The sequence below is a fragment of the Panulirus ornatus genome, chromosome 58, assembly GCF_036320965.1.
Source record: "Panulirus ornatus isolate Po-2019 chromosome 58, ASM3632096v1, whole genome shotgun sequence".
Taxonomy (NCBI): Eukaryota; Metazoa; Arthropoda; class Malacostraca; order Decapoda; family Palinuridae; genus Panulirus; species Panulirus ornatus.
In genome coordinates this window covers 13,959,037-13,981,701 of record NC_092281.1, presented here as the reverse complement: position 1 = coordinate 13,981,701, position 22,665 = coordinate 13,959,037, and the positions used below count along the sequence as shown (strand labels likewise).

The 22,665-nt window shown below is 47.1% G+C and overlaps 1 protein-coding gene across 5 annotated transcripts in view; it reads left to right on the top strand.

Moving 5' to 3' along the window:
- The window catches only part of LOC139766552 (uncharacterized), a 157,350-nt gene that overhangs the window by 121,270 nt on the left and 13,415 nt on the right, over positions 1 to 22,665 (top strand). For 2 of the 5 annotated variants that reach the window (XM_071695357.1, XM_071695356.1), the window contains exon 1: positions 16,293 to 16,827. The exons of the other annotated variants lie outside the window; for them this stretch is intronic. In XM_071695357.1, coding sequence (XP_071551458.1) covers positions 16,744 to 16,827 — 84 coding nt within the window. In that variant the 5' untranslated portion in view covers positions 16,293 to 16,743. Of the gene's footprint in view, positions 1 to 16,292; positions 16,828 to 22,665 lie in introns of those variants that run through there. 5 annotated transcript variants of the gene reach the window in all.

The window sequence follows — 22,665 nt, the reverse complement described above, 5'->3', positions numbered from 1 at the left end:
ATTAGAAGAATAACAATAGTTAAGAAAGATTGAGACGGGGCCAATAGATGTAGATCTAATTCCCTCGCCATATGTTTGATAAGTTATTAAAAGTACACATATACTTAAATTTATGCACTTCGAAATAATTATTACAAAATGAAGTGTTCAATGACTGGTAAATTTCCTCTGAAGAAAAAAGGAAAATTCATTTAAAAGAATGATTCACTTACTTTAGTTACCCATACTATGTCTAGATCTTGAGAATCGTTTTCTTAGAAGAAGCAGCTGTCCATTCTCTGTCACCTCAGTGTTTTTAAGATTGTCTCATGATTTAGGTATTTCCATACTGATTATTTTGTACAAATATGATCGATTGATCGTGCACTTACATGCATAAGAATAGAAAATGTCGTATGACTTAAATTTGTAGTTGAAGGTGTTAAAAAGAGGTGTTGTTAGAGATATTGTGTTTATGAATTCTTGGACAAATGGGAGGTCGTCCATGACTATCTTTTGTTGTTCTAAAATCGGGTTAGTTGGCAGGATATACAATTCTTGGAAGAACTCAAAGAGAATCAGGAATTTTATTTGACTGCACAGTTTCATATATCCTCACAAGTACTACAAATGATCCTGTACGTGGAGACATCCATGCGGGGATCTTCTAGCATGGCACAGCGGTACGAGTAGGCAAGTGGATTGACTATATTCTCAGTTTGCTTGCACGAAGGGAGTGCTGGTCCCCGACGCTGTAGTTTCTCCTGTGTGTGTGTGTGTGTGTGTGTGTGTGTGTGTGTGTGTGTGTGTGTGTGTGCCGCTTGATGAGAAACAACTCTAGATTGCGTCCACAATAGTTGATTACATTTCCCACAGACGACAGAGCGGTACGAGTATCAGTAATTGCCAGATGTTACACTCTCTCTCGACTGATGGTCCCAGCCAGTCCCCCGTTGGAACGCCACCACCTCTCACCACCAGTCCCGTAACACTTCATAGAAAACGGCGTTTCTCTCTCCGTCACGTAACTTGCAGCCCCCGAGGTCGAAATCCTTGTTGTGTGGATACGACACACCATCGCTAGTGTTGTACGGGGTGACAATACACTGTTCAACAAGCAGGTGTTGGGTTGGTAGGATACATCATCATCCTTCGTGTTGTGACGTTTGGTTGGTTGTTTATCTGGGCTTTATGACTGTCAACTGCCAGAGCCACTCAGGCCTTCATGGTCGAGTTATAACCACAGCTCAAACAAAATATTTAAAAACTTTTCATTAGCCGTTGAAGATAACTAACTGTAAGATCATGTACGCTTTCATTACGTGTGTGACGATCAGGCTTGTTTCTCGTCACTGTGTTTTTTGATGACTTTCATCATTGTTTTCACTTTTTCATATGTTATTTAAGGTCTAAAATCAATAATCTTCTTACTGTTCTTAAAGTTTGATTTGGTAATTTATGACATACATGTCACTTCTCGTATAATAGTTCCAGTCAGAAGAACAACTCGATTGCTTTCATCATGTCATTTTATGGTAAGAGTTGATGTTCGATTTCGTCTTTGGATTTTATTAATACGTTGAACGTGGCTACTTTGCCCGCCACTTGGAACATAGTATCGTCTCCGCTTGAATTGTCATTATTTTCTGTTGAATATTTTGCTTTGTGAGTGTCACGTCCATTTTCTATGAATGTGTTGCAAGGAGGACCAAATGCTTAATTCTTTAAGGGTCTCTTATCTGTTCTTGCGTGTGTTGTGAGAAAGATAACTAATTAGGGCCATTTTCCCCCACATCACATCTCATTGACTTCCCTTCTTGTAGGTATGTGGTCGACTCGGTTCGCAAAGATAGAAGTAAAGCCACTAGACTTACTGGTCACGGGGACGGTGCTGTGTTAGCTGAACCCTCTGCTTTGTGTAGTGCTCAAGATGTGTTAGATCACTTATGTTGTTGATAAGCTTGGATTTCATGTAGACAGTATAGGAATCTTTGGAGGATTCGAAGCCGCTATGGCAGTTATACAATCGAGTTCGAATCTTCAGTTTCCATTAAACTGCCGTAGATTAATATCGTTTACTATTTTTGGTCGCTGGTGCTTTGGTTGTGGTACTTGCTAAAGTTGGGCTTGTGTAATGTTGAAGGTTACTGCCATCGTTGCTGAAATATAAGAATCGCAGACTTAACTACAGTTACCACGGTAAACTTTCATAAGATCTTGAACCAGTCTAGATTATTTGATGAGTTATAACATTTATTGTGTTGTTTTTTTTTTTTTTGCCTCGGCACCTGAACTTGCAAGATCTTGTGGAGTCATGACAGACGATATATAAGATCGTGAACTTAATTACATTACTGATAAAGTTGTAGGATTTATTGTCAACCATTACACTCGTGGCACGATCCTACGTTCTCCAGAGTAAATGTTCGTTGCATAGGGTGAAAGACCTTGATATATATCAAATGATCTGTCGACCATCTTGGCTGTTAGATTTTCCAGTAGTCGCTTAGATGTGGCCCGGAGGTAAGGTACGGTGATGTCTTCATAAAAGAGTGAGAACAGAGGACTCATCATTGTATTACTTGCCATTTTTCAGTGGTACCTGCGGAGCTGTTGATAAACATGATGTGTGAGTATGTAATTGTTCATGTGTGTATATACTGTTGATGTTTATGCACTTAAATAACATTTTTTTTTTTTCAACGTGATGAAACCATCCGGAAGGTGGCTGAAGTGTACATGACGGCAGGAAGGAGATGATAAAAGAGGAATGTGACATCGAGAACTGAGCCTTTCCGGTCTCAACAATACAGAGCAAAAAACCTGACCCTTTGACTCCCGTGGCTTGGGGAACGCGCGGGGCCCTCTACTCCGACACTTGACCTCGGAACCTCAACTGCAACTTTCACAGTGTTGGTTATGGAGTTGGTTGTGTTAGTGGTTAGCGGCGGCGGTGGCTGGGGAGGGGGTTGGGGGGATGCTTTGCCAGCTGTTGGTGGAAGAAGAGTGTGAGTGATGATGAGTCAGGGGTGTGTCCACGGGCCTAGTCTGGCCGGACTGCGCCTCTCCCAGTCTGGGTCTCATACCTAGAGGCATTATCTTAGATTGGTCCGTTGCCGTGATGTTGACTCTGCCCACCTCCGCGCTGGAAATGTGTCTCCAGTACGTCGTTCGCGTGAGATATTTCCTTGGATGGTTCTTGACATAATGTAAAGGTCAGGTTTAGATTATCACAGCGATTCTCTCTGCTATCTGAGGAGGGAAGGACAGGGGATCAATGTTCCTGGGTAAGTTACGTACAGTGGGTATGGTATGAGGTACTGTGTCACATGAAGAACTTGGACTTGCTGCCTGCGTATTGCAGCCACCGACCAGTTTACTCACACAGGTGATGTCTTACCACGTGCCACGGTGGACCAGCCTCCCCAGTGCTGGTCGAGTGCCACGGGACTGGCACACAGGAATCTCTCTTGAGTGCCTTGGGTGCCCGCCTCCCTCACTGGTCGTCATGCTGCACTTACCGTCGTCACATTTCCACCAGCAGCAGCTGGTCTTCCATTGTCTCGTATCCTCTGTAAAACATTTTTCATAACTTACTACCTGGCCATTTCCTGCAGTGATAAGTTTCTGGTTGTAAAGACGTGAACTGAATCGCCATAATTCTTACGATACCTTTTTGTTCTTGAACCATTTTCGTTCAACAGACATACTTTAATTATAGAAGTGTTAGTTACCCTTTACTGCCGTTGCCATGACGCACGGAGTGCACTAGGAGCTCAGGATGTGATGAATACTGTGCCACTGTTGTATAGGTCATGGATGTATATTTTTTTTCTTTCAAAATCTGAGGCTTTTGTTAGAGAGACGGACGTCCTTGGTGCACGTCTTGTACGACAAGTGGTCTGGAATGGCTCAGACCTTGGGAAGAAAATAATAAGATCACTTGGCCTTTGCCTCCAGTGACGACGTGGATGTACGCATGTCAGAACGGGCGCGCGCGCGCGCGCACACACACACACACACACACACACACACACACACACACACACACACACACACACACACACACATACACACATACACACACACACCTTAAAGCAACTTTAAGTCAAAACAGTTAGAAGTAACGAGGCTCATGCTAGGGGTATACACATACGGAGCCCATAGACCAGATGGTATCTCACTGTGTGCATGTAGCCAGGGAGCGTCAGGAAATCCTATTCAAAACGTTGCTGATGTGTGAGGTTTCCCTCAGCGAAGGGAATGCCGGTCAGTATTAGTAGTAGAGCGCGGCACTCGGCCCGGCATTAGGTCTCTGTGTTCTTACCTGTTTGTATATCCTGTTTATATGCACGGGAGGGTAGACTTTTACGCTCGTGTTGACCCACGTCTTATCCTTTGTATTCTTGTTATAAACATTATCAGGTTTCCCGGTGGTATACACTTTCACTCTCTCTCTCTCTCAATTGCTTAACTTGCTCCACGAGTCTAGAATTCTGTTGCTAAAGAAATGCTCCCTCGCGTACACATTATGTCTAGTTATTATCAGGTCCGGTTCCAAAACTGGCCCTCTGTAGCAGGTTGAGGCTCCTGGGCTGGTCTTCTGCGACTGGTCACGGCTGATTCGTCGTAACAGACCTGAGGGTGTCATGTTGGTTGACTGGACTACCGCACTGAATGGGAGAACAGACTAGGTCTCTTTGATTGGTCCAGTGAAGAAAGCCATGGCCCATAGACTGGTCGGGAGAACAGGCTACGGCTCTGATTGGTCGGGAGAACAGGATACGGCTCTGATTGGTCGGGAGAACAGGATACGGCTCTGATTGGTCGGGAGAACAGGATACTGCTCTGATTGGTCTGATGAACAGATCGGGGGTTCTCAGACTGGCCCTTATTTTTAAGGGTTTGATTCTCCTGCAACTCAGGAGGTGCGGGCCCTGTGCTCTCGGACGGGCCCGCCGCTGGCGAGGGACCTAATAAGCATTTGGCTTAGGGGGTTGGTCTTGTTATTCCAGCCGGCCCCCTCGAGAACCAGGCTCCTTCTGGTTTGGATTTGAATGCACGACTTGTTAACGGAGGAGAGTCCCTTTGGGCTCGAAAACTGAAGTGTTTTAAGATGGTAAATTTCTCCTGTTACTCTTACAAAGGGGGGCTAGTCAGTATCAATTTGAGCGTGTTTTTTATGAATCCGATTCTTTTTTTTTTTTTTCTTTATCTATTTAGATGATTTTGTTGCAAAGAATATATAAATTTGTGTGATGTTAAGGGTGACTAAAGAAAAGTAGGTGATTGGTCAGAGCACAGACATGACAAAGAAAACGAAACTTGGTGGTGGTTAACTGTTTTAAATCGTTCTTTTGTACGAAACCTGTGGTGTTGGTTACCTCCAGGCATTATGATATCATTTTCATTAGTTGATGAATGAATTCGAACTCACTTTAGTGTTTTGTATCTTACAGCTAGGTGTGCGTTTCCCCTTATTCTATTTACTTTGCCTATACTCAGCTTGTAAGCTAGTTTCGTCTAGTTTGGCTAAAAAAAAAAACAAACAAACCCGGTTTTTCTACTCGCGAAGATAATTGTAGAATAATAGTGAAAAAAAAAAGGCAGAGGACAGCTTTTTACGTAGTCTGGTTGATGGTCGGTGTGGACGTGTAGGTAGGCAGCGGAGAGCCAGCAGGACTTTCTCCCGCTCATCTGGAGGCCTGCTATAACTTTCCCCGGCGAGGACCCACCTGACGGAGGGCTGCGGGCGGAGGTGATGATAACAGGGGAAATAATTCCCTGTCGCTCCAGGAATCACACGTTGGTTTGAGACGTACAGAGGATGTGCCGCAAGGCGGGCCGCTAGTGCTATGGACTGTCCTGTTTAATGATGTGTTGGCCACATCCAAGAAAGACGGTGCCCCGAGCCTCTGCCAGGGCTAGACACACACACACACACACACACACACACACACACACACACACGCCACCTGTGAGATACAGGTATCAGTAATTTTGGCCAGTGAAGAGGCTGTTAGGTGGGTGCTAACAGGTCGCTATGTACTACACTTTTATGAGTTGTAAGTGAGGTTACGAGCCACTTAATACGACGGTGGAAGAAGAAGGATGAGAAGAAGAGAACAAGACGAGGAAGAAAAAGAAGAAGGAGGAGGAGAAGAAACAACACCAGTGATATAAAAACGAAAAGACGCAACAAGAAATAATGTAATGAGAATACAAATAATTGTATCACACTGAGTGACGTCGACATTGTGAATGTATGACGATATGTATGGAACGTTATGCATTTGACTTTCAGTAGCGCCTGTGCTCGACTGCAGAAGCAAGACCATCATTACTGTTAATCTTAAGATCAGGAAAAGTAAATTGCTCACACTTCAAGATTTAGAATGTAGAAAGAATATGTGGCAACTGTATATGAAGGATTTGAATTAATATTATGATTAATAGTTTCATATATATATATATATATATATATATATATATATATATATATATATATATATATATATATATATATATATGAAACTATTAATCATAATATTAATTTCTTTCATTCTATTCGCCATTTCCCGCGTTAGCCAGGTAGCGTTAAGAACAGAGGACTGGGCCTTTGAGGGAATATCCTCACCTGGCCCTCTTCTCTGTTCCCTCTTTTGGAAAATTACCCAGGACCAGTTTCTATGAGAGTCCTGGTGTTATACAACATCTCTTTTCAGCGGCTTTTGCGGCCAAAAGCTGCGCTACCTCCTGTTGCAGGGAAATGTAGCCTCCTTTGGAGTGATAGTTGCTTTGATGAGACTGTGCTCCGAGTGGTACAGCTTCGCCGAAGGGGAATTTTCACTTGTGGTGCACACTCAAGCACGTGCAATCCGTCAGTATATATATATATATATATATATATATATATATATATATATATATATATATATATATATATATATATATATACAACGTTCCAACATAAATGCGGTGTGATTTTTGTCATGTTGATGACTTTCTCAAAACAAGGTGATGAAATGCGCGGAAGTACACACACACACACACACACACACACCAGAAGCACAGTCTCACTACAAAGAGGTGATTCCATATTCCTTGGGGATGTGGTGGGAGGTGGTGGAAATCCCTCCAGACCCTCTTTGATCGCCTGTGTGAGGACATGTATGTGTTGATTTGCACAATGTCAGCAGGTTAAGGTCATAACAGCCAGAGAGTCCCTACCATGCGTCGAGACTCATGGGAATCAAGTGCGACGGTGCGTATGCATGCGTGGCTACACACAGCATGAGCCAGTATGAGTGCGGGTGTGTAGGTGTACTTCTGGGAACAGCCAGTGTGCAGCGCTCCGGCATAACCTGGATGTAATAGCACACTGTGTTAATGAAACCCGGCAGCAGCAACAGCAGGAGCTACTACAACACGCAAGAAGATTCACCACACACACAACACACACACACACACACACACACACACTACCATAACGGGGCGATGCGCTTTTGTTTCCCACGTATGTTTTTGTGCCTGTATGTAAGCGCGTAGTGTATTACTGTTATCTGGAGCAGTTGGCCGTGTGAGACTCGCTTGCGTTTTATTTTAGTGATTTTTATATGAGTTAACCCCCTCCAGCTTTGAAAGACACTGTTACGAATTATCATCACTTGTGTGGCATTCTTCACGTTGAATCGCCATCCTCTCTTTCGTAAACTGATGTTAGATTTTACTTATCAGAAGTTTACGGTGGAACATGAGACAGAAATTCATTTTCATGCATGCATTAAAAGCGGAGTCAGCAACACACGCAGGTCCCACCGTGCATCATTGTGGAAGATGAGCGAGTGTGGCGAGTCACTCGTGGAAACGGGTTACCAGAAGCAGCGAGCCGCATCTGCACTTAACTAACGTTATGAGAGAGGCATGTGTGGTGGAGACATTAACAGTCCGCGTTAAGATGATAACCAGTACATGTTATGCCGTGAGTTCCGTCCTTATGGACGTCAGTTATCGACCTGTGGGTTAGTTACCTCGGCAAACACACACACACACACACACACACACACACACACACACACACACACACACAAGGGGACCTGGATGAACTCCAAAGATGGTCTGATAAATGGATGATGAGACTCGGTGCGAGTCTGTCCAAGGTGATAAAGATGGTGGGACGCAGTGGAAGACGGACCTCGGCGCTGTTATTACGAAGCGGGAAATAAACTTTAGGATTCCGTGGTGTGCAGAAGAGACCTGCCGGTCGACACTGATCCTGACCTGTCGCCAGAACTGCACGTGAGGGAAATTACGAAAGCGGGAACCTCTGTCTTCTGGAAAATATGAGACTCGCATTAAAGTTTATGGTTGGGGATGGTTTAGTGAGCTGGACGAGAGGTGGATCATGGCTCTCACGTCTGGCCACCGGGGCTAAAGAGGCACAACGAGAGGGTACAGAGGAGAGCACCCGAGGGGAGCAGAGTGGGGCAGCGAGGCATTGTGGGAGAGGACAGCCTCCTTCAAGTCTCTTTAATCAGGTGGACGACGCTCAGAGTGAACAGTGCCCGTACGAGGCGCGGTATGTGAGGCCATGACAAGGAGCCGGTCAGAGAGAGGATGTAAGCGGGTGTTGCCTCGATGTACTGGTGGTTAGATGGTTGGGTGAGACGACACAACGGGAAGTTCCGTACGTGTGTATGCGAGGGTGGACAGGTTACCTGATGCTGTAGAATGGTCAGGACCTGGGGATGACACGCCCCCCAACGTATGTACATCTCTCTCTCTCTCTCTCTCTCTCTCTCTCTCTCTCTCTCTCTCTCTCTCTCTCTCTCTCTCTCTCTCTCTCTCTCTCTCTCTCTCTCTCTCTCTCTCTCCCCCCCCCCCCCCCACTCAGTACGTCCCACCAGCATTAATGCCATCCACCTGCCACGCAAACTCCCGCCGCCACCTCCGCCACCACCACCACCTCCCCTACTCTTCCTGGTGCAGGTGGTAACTGTCATCGCCGCCAGCAGCTGGGTCATAACCGTCTGCTGGGTCAGCACCATCTGCTGGGTCACCACCGTCTGCTGGGGGCCAGCTGGGAGTGCTCCTCCCGCCTAGGTGGAAGACAGGTTCTTGCCGGCAGTTTTTCTCTGGTACGTCATCTTGTGTTGGGAGACAGACTGGCATACTCAACTGGTTGATAGTTGTACTGTTATTCACTGCATTATTCATGGCGGCTAGAGAGTGGATATGAGCGAATACGACCTCTCTTTGTCTGTTTCTGGCGCTACATCGCTATATATATATATATATATATATATATATATATGTGTGTGTGTGTGTGTGTGTGTGTGTGTGTGTGTGTGTGTATCATTCTTTTATTAATTCCCATGTTTGATTATATTAATTAAGTTTAATACACACTACTGAAATTGTCAGTGATAAATTTGCTTTATGATACACCTAGTGATATAAGGTTTTGTTGAAGACGCCATAATGTGATGATAGATACTAAGAAATATATAATAATTCCTTAAAACAATGCGACCTGACATTATGAAAATAGATGAAAAAAAAAAGAAAAACTGTTATACGTTACATGATGCAGCAGGTATAGCTAAACACCTGGAGCCGGCAACGTTCTTAATGAGTTCATTGTATGTAGATTACGTCAGGTGCTCGCCTGTGTTTCCTGCAGCCACTGCCGCGTGCCCTGGCGAGAACGAGTTGGCGCGTGGTGAAGTCTGGCGCTCGCAGTGTTGCGGGGGGCTGCAGGCCGTGGTGCTCTTCAAGGTGGGTGGGTGTTTACGAGGAGAGGTGTACGCTGTCGCTGGTGGTAGCCAGGAGACCTCTACCTCCTTACCGCAGATGCATATGGAATGCAGGAAGAGAGATCGCGGCAGGAAGCGAGGAAGACGGGTCTAACCCGGAGGCTCTCAGGAAGGGCAGGAGGAAGGCAGATGACCTGAAGCTGGTTGGGGGGGCTCTCTCGTCTCCCGCCAGCTTTCTCATTCTTGATCTTCCCGATGGTGGGGGTTGGGGCGGGGGAATGCTGTCCGGGGGCAGGAGGGGAGATCATGCCGGCGGAGACGACGAAGGGATGACAACCATGACGAAGACTCGTTGTCATTCCTTCGTTCATCTCCGAATTCGAGCTGATTCACCCCAGTCACCGTGATAAACACTAGGAGAAAAAAGAATTCAGGACGAAGAGGGTGATTACGACGACGTTGACCTCCTAGGATCCGGCAGAGTCTGCCCTGCCATGATGGGGGCAGCGTCGTCGCCCGTGGCAGGGAGGCGAGGGCTTGGCTGCGGCGGGTGAGTCATGTGGTACCGAATTCGAGTAGGTGCTTGGGGATGAGCGGGCCGCGGGCCGTGTGAGCTATAGAACTCCTCCCACGGAGAGTAATACTGCAGGGAGCAACAGTTGGTGTTACACTAGCATACAAGAGGGAGTCAGTCAGTACAGATGTTACATCTTGCGTAACGACAAGTCACTTTAGATTAGCACCCGTAACATACTTACAAGATCATGATAATATTCGTTTCTCTCCTCATGCCAGACTTGTACGTGTTGGTAAACTCAGCTTCTCTCCCCTATTTGATAATTTGCGCAGAGGTTTCTATTTTTCTTCAGTTGTTCCGCGTCCATTTCGACGTCTGTCGTCGTAACCTGGTGGTTTTGCTAAACAGACTGCTCTGTGGGTCAGCTGCTTCTGTATGTGATGACGTTTTTGTAGTTGTGGTCCTCATAAACGCGTCTTCACCCTTGACAGATGCGTTCCAGCACGCAGAAGTGTGTCCTCTACCTCTTCAAAACGACGGTAGGACCCGTGAACACGACGACGGTACGACGACCTGTGAGCACGACGACGGTACAACCTTAGGGTTTGATGTCCTGACCTTTCCCAAGACCCTCAAAGGTGAGGTGAGAGGTCAGGCCGTCATGCTCGCCCATTACAACTCATGGAGCTGAGATCTGCCACATCCGTGCCACGCCGTAACCCAAATGCCTTATGTGTATAGAGTTTCCTGTGCCGTGGTGCATGTTCGAGCTCCTGACGTGCACTGTGACGGGTAGTGGCACTGTTGACGTGCACGATGGCTTGTAGTGGCATTGCTGACGTGCAGTGTGGCGGGGAGTGGCTCTGCTGACATGCACGGGTAGTGGAATTACCGACGAATCTGTAGGTGGGATGGACGAGGATGTTAGTGCGTTGGAGGATCGTGACACTGAGCATCTGGTGGACGGCTGCTGACGGCTTCTCTGTGTGGAGGCAGACAGCAGCCTCTGGCGCTGGAATTCCTCCGGGGAGCCTGAGGGGACGAAGGTTTAAGATATTCTCTTTTGCTGGTGAAATCAAGTCATGGCATCATCTGCAGGGTAATTGGTTGTGTTCACTTTCAACGTTTTGTGAGTAATTACCATTCATTCTTGTTTACCAAGTCTCTCTCTCTCTCTCTCTCTCTCTCTCTCTCTCTCTCTCTCTCTCTCTCTCTCTCTCTCTCTCTCTCTCTCTCTCTCTCTCTCTCTCTCTCTCTCTCTCTCTCTCTTCATGACTTACATGTAGCCAAAGTGTACGTAAAAGGAGGTATGCCCAGCAACGCCTTTCTCAGTGTGTGTGTGTGTGTGTCCCGTAGGCGTGAGTCATACGTGCCCTCACCACCTCCCTCGTGAGTGGTATGACACAGAACGAGTCACGAGTGTGTGTGTGTGTGTGTGTGTGTGGCGAGGACTTGAGTCGCGTCGATGACCAATGCTCAGAAGCAACTCATGGCTCGTGAGTAACGTGAATATCCTATAAATCACGAGGATCAATTCTCCGTCGTTCATCCAGAATTGAGCGATTATCTGTTACCAGACACATTCACTGCCTCGGGTGTACGTGAGGGTGGGATAAGAGAAGGGAAACAGTTATGCTGTAGCGGGAGGCGGGTTAGTACTGTTCGGTTTCTTCCTACCACCACACATGGGAACACATACCTGACTTGTTTAGGGCGACAACCTGTCTGGGCTGGTGGGAGATGCTGGTGGCAAGAGCGGGAAATGTTTCTTAGGATTATAACAAGGTTCCATATTCTCATGCTGGCAATGTGGTTGAATATACCTGATGATACAGTAGCTGTGACGTGTGTGTGTGTGTGTGTGTGTGTGTGTGTGTGTGTGTGTGTGTGTGTGTGTGTGTGTGTGATTTGATCATATAAGACTCGGTCTACATATTTTCTTTTTCTTGTTTGTCTGTCGTCTTGTGTTTGATTTTGTGTTGCTACCTTTGGCTGTAAACATACGTGCGGTGCATGTCTGATGTATTCACGGCCCTGACTCCACGGGGCCTGCCTGCGTGCCTAGGTCATGAAAGGCATCATGGCGTAACGGACCGACGGACACGTTTGGTGCATCACCCAGCAGTCGCTCACCTGATCACATGTCAACATTACCGCCACCCACAGTCCTCGCCAGGATTCACCACAAATGAGTCAGAACTCCACAGATTATATACAGGACCTGCTTGCTCTTCCCTCCAGGCTCTCTTACTTCGACGTCATTTGCAATTCAGGTTTTTGTTACCATTTGGTTGTTGTAGAGGTTCAGTTGCTAAATGGTTGCTACGGAGCTGGAATTGTCTATCCTGAGGTAGCGACTGTTGTGTGAAGTCAATGACATTTCTTCATGGCTGTCAAAAACGTATCTCTTTCTTATGCCAGAGTCTGCAGATCTCCCAAGAGAGAGAGAGAGAGAGAGAGAGAGAGAGAGAGAGAGAGAGAGAGCCAGTATATATCGAGAATGGTAAACCTTGAGTGGTTTTGCTCTGTCTGCTATATTCAGAAGCCACACAGTTCCTTCAGTTACCCGAATTGTCAGGTTTTCTCAAAGGCATAATCACGAATTGATGGTTGTGGGTGGGGGGGTCCCCAGTGACCTTGGGAAGTGGATGGATCCTCGAGGGCCACCGGTGTGTGTGTGTGTGTGTGTGTGTGTGTTGGGGGGGGGAGGTTGTTGAATAGGATGTAAGAGAATTGTGTGGCGTAGTAGTAGCCGATAGAAGGGGGGGGGAGAGAGAGAGAGAGAGAGAGAGAGAGAGAGAGAGAGAGAGAGAGAGAGAGAGAGAGAGAGAGAGAGAGAGGATACTCATGAATTGAGAGGAGGAGGTAGAGTGCACGTGTGAGGCAGCAGCTGGCCGTGACCACGGGTGACCCCCAAGGAAGCGTCTGGTAAGACCGGTTCTGGACACTCGTCGTTCACGTCTTATTTCTGTGGCAGGAAAACTTAACCAACTCAGGACGAAAAGAAAAAAAGAAAGTAAATAATAACGAGTGTTTCTTTTTTAACCACTTAGCATCAGATCATCCAGATGAAACGAGAGGAAACAGCGATTCCCATTATAGTGATTGACACGACTTCTTACTCAACCGTGAAAGTTTCAGATTCATGGATTTGTTAACCAAGGCCAGACACACGACACACACACACACACACACACACACACACACACACACACACACACACACACACACACACACACACACACACACTGGCACTCGACAGCCTCGACTTTATGGACTTGCACACAGGGGTACGTGATGTGTGGTTACATCACAGTGGGGTCGCGGGATGACCAAGGTACAGGAGTGGGATGTTCTCGAATGCGTCGCTCTCTCAAAGTAATAGAATTCATAAACCTGAAGCCTGGAATTTAAAGGAATGCAGAGGAAGACATCAGACCGTGAGGGGCGCTTTGTGAATGGCAGGTTGAGGCATCTTATCTGCGGTAGTTTTACCGTTCGAGATATGCTTGAACGGGAGCTTATACGTATGTAAACTACCAGTCTGTCCTCCTTTGTCGGGGCGATAAGTCCAGCTCCAGGTGGCTGGACTTAAAGCTTTGGAGTCTTTCTTGATCACAAGTCTGGAAGAAGATTTTCTTCACGGATAATTCAACAGAAAATGCGAAATCGCCTTCGTGATTTGCTCTGTGTGTGTGTGTGTGTGTGTGTGTGTGTGTGTGTGTGTGTGTTGTGTTTAGGGTGTGACTCGTTCGCATTCACGAACTGGGTTAGTCTCGCTTTCGTCAATGCCTCTCGATGTTTCTGATATATTCATCATCTGTTATTTGGCTGTTACAGATATTTCTCCTCCAGGTGTGCCTTCTATACATATCATTCTTCTTACCTTCTGCACTTCGGTATATTTCAGGGCGTTTTTCCAGTCTACGTCCTCAGTCGCCTGCGCCCTTGGCCTTCGCTGTGTTCCACAGTGGGTATTCCCAAGCCAGCACCAGACGAGATCTCGGGAGTTTTTACCCAAAGACGAACATCATAAAATCATTAACGTCAGAGATATTTCTAAAGAGATTAAACTTTTGTCTTTTCATTTTGTCTTCGGAGAAATGGTGAAACTTGTAGTTCGTTCAATGTTGACATTCGAAGTGATTCCTTGGTAGTTGTGGTAAGGTGTGGACGATGGTAGTCCGTGGAGTATGGTAGTGTGTGGACGATGGTAGTGTGTGGACGATGGTAGGGTGTGGATTATGGTAGTGTGTGGACTATGGTAGTGTGTGGACATTGGTAGTGTGTGGATTATGGTAGTGTGTGGACGATGGTAGTGTGTGGACGATGGTAGTCCGTGGAGTATGGTAGTGTGTGGATCATGGTAGTGTGTGGACTACGGTAGTATGTGCAGCTGTGGAAGTTTTCGCCTTACGGTAGAGTGCAGACGATGGTAAGGAGTGTGTGTGTGTGTGTGTGTGTGTGTGTGGAGGATGGTCGTGCGTGGAGTGTGGGAGACTGGCTTGGCTATGGTAATGTGTGTCTGCCAGATGTTGCCAGACAGATTTTGTGGTTTAACTTCCCTTCTCTCCATGAACCACTCTCCACCTCCTACCCCACCTCATCTACCTCACCCCACTCTACTGCTACTGCCTACCACCCTTACCCTACCGCCCCGCCCAGGTAGCCAGGGCTGCCAGGAACATAATGCCATTAATTCGTCTGTGCTGGCCATTGCCGCTAAAAGCGATCGTATTATTATTATTATTATTATTATTATTATTATTATTATTATTATTATTATTATTATTGTTATTATTATTATCATTGTTATTATCATTACTATTATTATCATTATTTTGTTGTTGTAGAAATTAGTGTTGATATTAATGATTAGTTTGCTGGTGATGATAATCGCCGTAATGATAATTATAACAGCAGTAACAATATCGATGATTGATAATACTACTACTACTGCAATTACTACTACTACCACTACCTACTACTACTACTACTACTACTACTACTACTACTACTACTACTACTACTACTACTACTACTACTACTACTACTACTACTACTACTACTACTACTACTACTAATGACGATGTTGAAGATGATATGTAGAGGATCCATACAGTATGTTGCCAGGCCAGGAGGGAGGATGGTTTAGTTCTTCTGGTGTTAGGCAGGACCTCATCTCCTCTACGTTAGCCGTCAGGAAAGTTCCTCACAGGTCTGGTGGTCACATGTCTGGGTCAGTGGTCGTTAAGGAAAACGTGGGTAGCATGGAGAAAAGTGACTGGGGAGATTACCGTAGCAACGGACCCACGACAATTACTTGATGTCATTACAGCTCTAATGATGGTATAAGAGTCCGTATGTTTACATGTCTGAATTATGTAATGACTTTCGAGGATTTAGAATTTCTTGGTTGTGACAGTTGGTTATGGACTGGAGGGAATATACAGATACGGGACAGTTTTACTTTTGAAACGGTTTGAGATCGCGTATGTTCTCTCAAGCAGAGACTGAGGTATTGTCTGAAAACTGTACATAGTTCAAATACATTTGCGTAAATGCATTTGTGGGAAGAGTTGTTACAATCATCGTTTCAGTCCTGGAACTGAGGAAGGCGTCAACCACTACCCAAAAGGCCTTGCGAACTGGGGAACTTGTTCAGCCGCTACCCAAAGGCCACAAGAGCTGGTAAACATGTCACCTACTACTTAAGGTCCACAAATGCTGAGGAACGTGTCATCCACTACTAAAGGTGCACTAGGGTTGAGGGACGTGTCTGACACAAACCAAGGGCTACAACGACGGAGGAACGTTTCAGTCACTACCAAAGGTCCATTTGGGCTTAAGAACGACGTGCCAGCCATTACCCAAGGACCAAAAGGGCTGGGGAACTTGTCCGGCGTTACCTAAGGGCCACAAGAAATAGAAAGGAAGCCCCGAACTCAGGAGAAAGTCTTTGAGGTGCGGCTACTTCTGTAGCTGGCCTGCCGGAGGGTCTGGAGGCCTCCTTGGGTGGGGAACGTTCAGGCAGCCCGTCTCAGTGTGTGTGTGCTGGTCGAGGGAGCAACACCCGCCAACTCCCGCTCTCATCCCACTTGACACGGCACACCCGGCGCCCGTCAGCCACTCCACCGCTCGAATTTTTTCCACGTTTTGCAAAACTTTTTTTTATGTTGGAAGTTTGTGAATATATTATAGAAAATTTTTTTGAAAGATATTTTTCGCGGTGGAGGTGCCATTTGGAAAGATTACTCGTATTAGCAAGTGGAATAAAGCAGTGGAGAGTGTAACCCAAGTGGAAGAAGGGTAGTGGCATGCCCGTAGAGAGTATTGGTGGTTGACTGGTGACTTGAACGCGGGTAGAAAGTGATCTAACAACCGGGACGCGACGACACCGGAGGCGTGTGTCATGCCCGTCTCGCTACTGCCGGTGACCTGAACCTGCGGCCTTGGCTGCCTGACGGTGAAGGTGCTCTTGCTGCCACCAGGATGAACCCCTCCAGTACCCTCCAGTACCTCAAGAAGCCCTTCTTCTGGAAGCTGGGCTACCTCAAGCTCACCAAGAAATCCAAGGTACACAGTGTTATGTCCTGTAGCAGGGGTGTTTTTGGAGGGGGTCGTAGCGCCAACCACTGGCCCGCGTATCGAACCATCGGCGTAGTCAACACACAACTGTGTATCGCATGCGCGTGGATAAGCAACAGAGAATTCCAGCAACAGTATAAACAAGCGGGAGAAAACAGTGTTTGTGATTTTATTACCGAGATTACGGACGTCAGATGGTCACTTGAACGTTTGTGTGGCTGGAGAAATTAGCAGATGCACGAGGTGGAAGCCCTACGCCAGCCACACTGTGTTATTACAAGCTGGTGATTCACGCGAACCACGCCAGTTGTTATTGGTGTGTGTGTGTGTGTGTGTGTGTGTGTGTGTGTGTGTGTAGTACATATTTTGTATAGCCTAGGACGACCAGCGTCTGTGTGGTACGGTAGTTGTCACATATCCTGGGAGTACCAACCTCTGTGTCAGGTGGAGGTGCCGCAGTGTTACCAGACACAGACCCAGCCTCCCGACCCGCCTGGGATCATCGTGATGGACGAGGCTTCAGACTGGAGAATCTTGGGGAGGTTTAGTAACTAATACACGAGGCCAGACGTGTGGCCACAGCATAGCAAGGCTTAGTATAGCAGACGGCTGGTATAGCTGGTGTTAAGAATGTAGCAAGGTTGAGTATAGCAGGTGGCTGGTATAGCTGGTGATTGGAGTATAGCGAGGTTGAGTATAGCAGGTGGCTGGTATAGCTGGTGATCGGAGTATAGCAAGACTGGATGCGGCTGGTATGGCTGGTGTTAAGAATATAGCAAGGTTGAGTATAGCAGGTGGCTAGTATGGATGGTGCTGAACGTAACTGTAAGAGTATAGAAAGAGTAAGGTATAGCAGGTGGTTGCTGTAACTTGCGTTGAATATATCACTGGTGCAGCAGCTATATGATATACGTAGAACAACGGGTTACATGAACTGACTGTAAGGTCTGCTGAGACCATAAGGTCTTCAGTGTGGCACATACGGAATATAGTACAGTAAGTTGGAGTACACGCTGGATATAGCAGACGCTAAGTAGCGTAGGCGCTGAGTGTAGCACACCCAGACACCAGCAGTGTGAGCGAACACATCTGGTGTGGAGAGTAACAGGTAATAAGGCCCCCCCTCCCTCTCCCAAAATAAAAAAAAAAAAGAGGATTTGTACACACTGACCTCAGGGTTCATCGCTGACTTCTCTGTTTTTTTCCGACTCGAGAACATGGAGGTGTACCATGGAGAGAGAGAGAGAGAGAGAGAGAGAGAGAGAGAGAGAGAGAGAGAGAGAGAGAGAGAGGGAAGGCGCTATCGACCTACCTATCCAATTCTGGTGATGTGACCTTCTCTTGGTATTATCATTATTTGCCGTTTCATCAGGTGCTTCATGTAGCAGGTGTGGAGTATATCGTTTATGAGTGCAGCAGGTCCTGGGTGTAGCAAGTGTTGAGGAAGGGAGGTGTAGAGCACAGCAGTTGTTGAGAGAGGGGGACGGGCTGTGTGGCACTGGGCAGTCATTGGTGGTCAGGTGGACCTCAGGTTTGGCCACACCTGGCCCGCGTCGTAACCTCTCTACCTTCCTCCGACTAGACTCCTTTCCACGGCCTACTTCACCTTCCCCGCCCCTGGACCATGTTCTGCAGGTGTTCCCCTTCACCTTCCTCCTAACTGTGCTCTGCGGGTGTTCCCCTTCACCTTCCCCCTAACTGTGTTCTGCAGGTGTTCCCCTTCACCTTCCCCCTAACTGTGCTCTGCAGGTGTTCCCCTTCACCTTCCCCCTGGACCATATTCTGCAGGTGTTCCCCTTCACCTTCCCCCTAACTGTGCTCTGCAGGTGTTCCCCTTCACCTTCCCCCTGGACCATATTCTGCAGGTGTTCCCCTTCACCTTCCCCCTAACTGTGTTCTGCAGGTGTTCCCCTTCACCTTCCCCCTAACTGTGCTCTGCGGGTGTTCCTCCCTCGCCTCTCCGCCTACGCACATCTAGCCACATGACCTGTCGCCCGGCCCCCTGCGGCTCATGATGTACACACCAGCTCTGTGTCTCGTTTGCTCCCCCTTGGATAGATAGCCCATGAAGTTTCCAGGAGACTCTGATCGTGGGATATGTCGTTCTTTCCGTCTCGTAATTCTCCTGGTGTCTGGCAAAGCTTTGAGGTTGTCTGATTTCTGATAACTAATGGCTCGTTATTGGTTCGTACACACACACACACACACACACACACACACACACACACACACACACACACACACACACACACACACACCTTTGATATCTGCAATTTCTGAACTCCGTATTTTCAGCCGAATGGTTGTCTAAATTCAATAGATTATATTTATTCACTGACTTTTTTCTTCTAAAGGTCACACGGAGGTAATAAAGAAGGTCTATAGGAGAGCAGCAGTGATGGGGCTAGAATTAAGAGAGCTTAGTCGCACGGAAAGGTTAGAGGCCTTAAATTTGACCACAGTGGAGGAGAGAAGAGTGAAGGGTGATCTGATCACAACCTTTTTAGTTTTCAAAGGAGATTATTGACGTAGAAACTGAACCGATCTTTGAAGGATGTAGGGATAGAAAAATTAAAGGACTTAATACGAAATTAAGCATGGAGTTCGTTAAAGAAGACGAGGAAGTACTTTGATAGCATAGGAGAAATATAAGAAGTGAAGGCAGTCGAGAATGTTCAGGAGCTGGTGGCCCACGTGTGCAAGACTCCCTCCCTGTGCAGTACAAGGTGGTGATGATAACACACGGGTTGTAGCGGGAGGTTGGGCCAGGGAGCCCGGCACACACAGGCACAGCCACACTGGACCACCACACCTACTCTTCCATAGCCCATTGTACCTCCTTCTGTAGCTGCCTAACGCCTCTCCTCCTCCTTCTCCTCCTCCTCCTCCTCACCTCCAGTTCCACCGATGACAGTCTAGGAGTCCCACTGTCTCTAGGTCCACTGGTGACCACCTAGTGGCCCCACTGTCTCCAAGTCCAGTAGTGACTCTTATCAAGATCATTAGGAAGGTGACTGCAGTATTTGCAGTCCCGCTACTTATTCCAGGCCACTCAATCCGTGCAGTGTTCTCGTTATATATATATATATATATATATATATATATATATATATATATATATATATATATATATATATATATATGTATATATATATATATATATATATATATATATATATATATATATATATATATATATTCTTCTTCATACTATTCGCCGTTTCCCGCGATAGCGAGGTAGCGTTAAGAACAGAGGATTGGGCCTTTTTTGGAATATCCTCACCTGGCCCCCTCTGTTCCTTCTTTTGGAAAATTAAAAAAAAAAAAAAAAGAGAGGGGAGGATTTCCAGCCCCCCGCTCCCTCCCCTTTTAGTCGCCTTCTACGACACGCAGGGAATACGTGGGAAGTATTCTTAATCCCCTATCCCCAGGGATTTCTTTTTTTGTGTGCTAACCAATGCTCCTCTATGCCTCTACTAACAAGGGGTTCCAAAGAAATATACCTTATTCGAAATTAGGTTTTACATGAGTAGTCTTGTAACATATCTCCATTCATGCAGTGCGTACGTTTGTTTGTGTGTGTGTGTGTGAGGCCAGTGGGCCACACGCGTCTATTATCAAAGCGTCACCCCGGCGGCCCACTCTCGATATATGGCGACGCTCACGTTTAGCAGCCGCCCATTGTCACGCCCACACCCGCTCAGACACCTAGCCCACAGCGCCATCACGCCCACGCCCTCTCACACTGCACTCACTCCTCCTGTGGGTGGTGCAGTCACCGACCCTGAGTGAGGGCCCCGTAACCACACGCATCCACACCGGTTGCCTCCAGGTCCAGCAGCTCATTAATATACATCCACAAGATGAGCCGAGACACTGTCGTGTCCACACGCCAAGTTGTGGGGGTCGGGGTTGATCTGTTCGTCGGTATACTTTTGTTAAACTGTATGTTAACATTACGACAATTTGGGACGAGGACAGTCATAACTGATTATACATGATGACTTGATGTCCCCCCGCCCCACACACACACACACACCAGAGCACGGGTGAGGGACCTCTCTCAGCACTGGGCTGGGACCCTGGTACGCGACCCTGACCTCATGACTAATTTGTCCAGCCCCAGGACGTCGTGTGGGTCGGTAGGCGAGGACGCCTCAGTTTGTGTCTCCCTGCCTGTACCGCTCATTATAACGGCAGACGAGAGACGTCTTCTGTTGAACACCTCACGCATCGAGATACACACAAAAGTAATCTAGATAGTTCTTTTTTGAGGAGAGTTTATGATTACATTATCCTCTTCGAAAATTGGGATGGTTGGATGAGTTAGAGAAATTCCTGCTGTGTTACGATTGGAAGTCCCGACATTCTTTTCTCCTGTTCCTTTCCTTCTGGATACAGTATGACAGCATTGAGGTCCACAATCCTCACACTGGGGTGGTATATGGCCTCAGGAAGCTGTCATTATCGTTACATGATCGAGAATGACTTGTATATACGTAACACAATATGTATCATGTTGATTTTTGGTTCATGGAGATATTATTATCCAAGCTCAGTCACTGGTGCCGAGCCTCTGTACCATGTGTCAGCTCGGGGTGTCGGCATTCAAGTAGGTGACACTCACCAGAGACTCGTCGTCGCGCCTGGCGGCATGATACAGTACAGGTCTGGCACGTGCCACCGCACGAAACAGACTCGTCCAATTGTGCAGACAATACAGTCTTTGTTTACACTTCAGTACGCTGATGGGATACAACGGTTTATGCATTATAGTCATTTGTGAACATGACATTTAATATTTTTCGCTTTGATGAACGTGATTAAAACTCATGTTTGAGTCGGTCACCCACCTACGTCAGGCACCCTTGAATACGATGATCTCCAGCCTTGAGCACCCTCGGGTCTGACGACGGCCTCACCGACATAACGTGAGGGGTCGTCCCGACCTTACCAGACACACACACCACCGACCCACCACGTTATTGTAGCCGTCCGGGTAATTCCCTACCTGGAGGCCGTGGCCGCCTGCCGTCCCTCCTGCATTGGCTGAGGTCCTCGGGCAAGCACCCATCGCGTGGCGGGGACTGTGGGAAGCGAGGCGAAATGATCGGGTATACGACGAGGTGATCACAGGTTTGAGGCGACGCTCCTCACTCGGCAACACTGCCGAAGACGGGGATGGGCAGTGTTACCAGTTCACAGGGAGTCAAGTTCACACCCTCCGTCCGCTAGGCGGCCAGGGCTGCTACGGTGTGGGAGAATAATGTATTCATTTGGTTGATATGTATCAGTTTTCCTCGTATGAGTGACATGAAAATGATATCTATAGACATCGAGTACAGTGTTGCTTCCCTGGAAGAAGGTGCCATGGTAAAGATTGATCAGGGAATGAAAACTACCGTAAGACAGTGATGTGTGTGTGTGTGTGTGCCACAGGTACTTCCTCTGTGTGAGGAACATGCCTTACAACACGCTAGCTAAAGGCCCGAATGTCCAATCGCGTCGATTGACTTGAACTGGGATTGGTGTTTGTGTGTGTGTGTGCTTGTGTGTGTGTGTGTGTGTGTGTGGCAAGCAGCCAGACAGGAGGCTCAGGTCATCAGAAAACTTCCGGATTCTCTATTTATTCAGCTAACCAACACTCTCAGGTTGGGATTCCCTCGTATATTGAAGCCAACAAGGACGTCCGCTACACTCGTGCATTTCTCATTATAACGTTAGCACATCAGACCCTCCCCGCCTTCCCTCCCGACACCTCTCTCTCTCTCTCTCTCTCTCTCTCTCTCTCTCTCCCTCCCACTAGTCGTGCCTCGGGGGGATCAG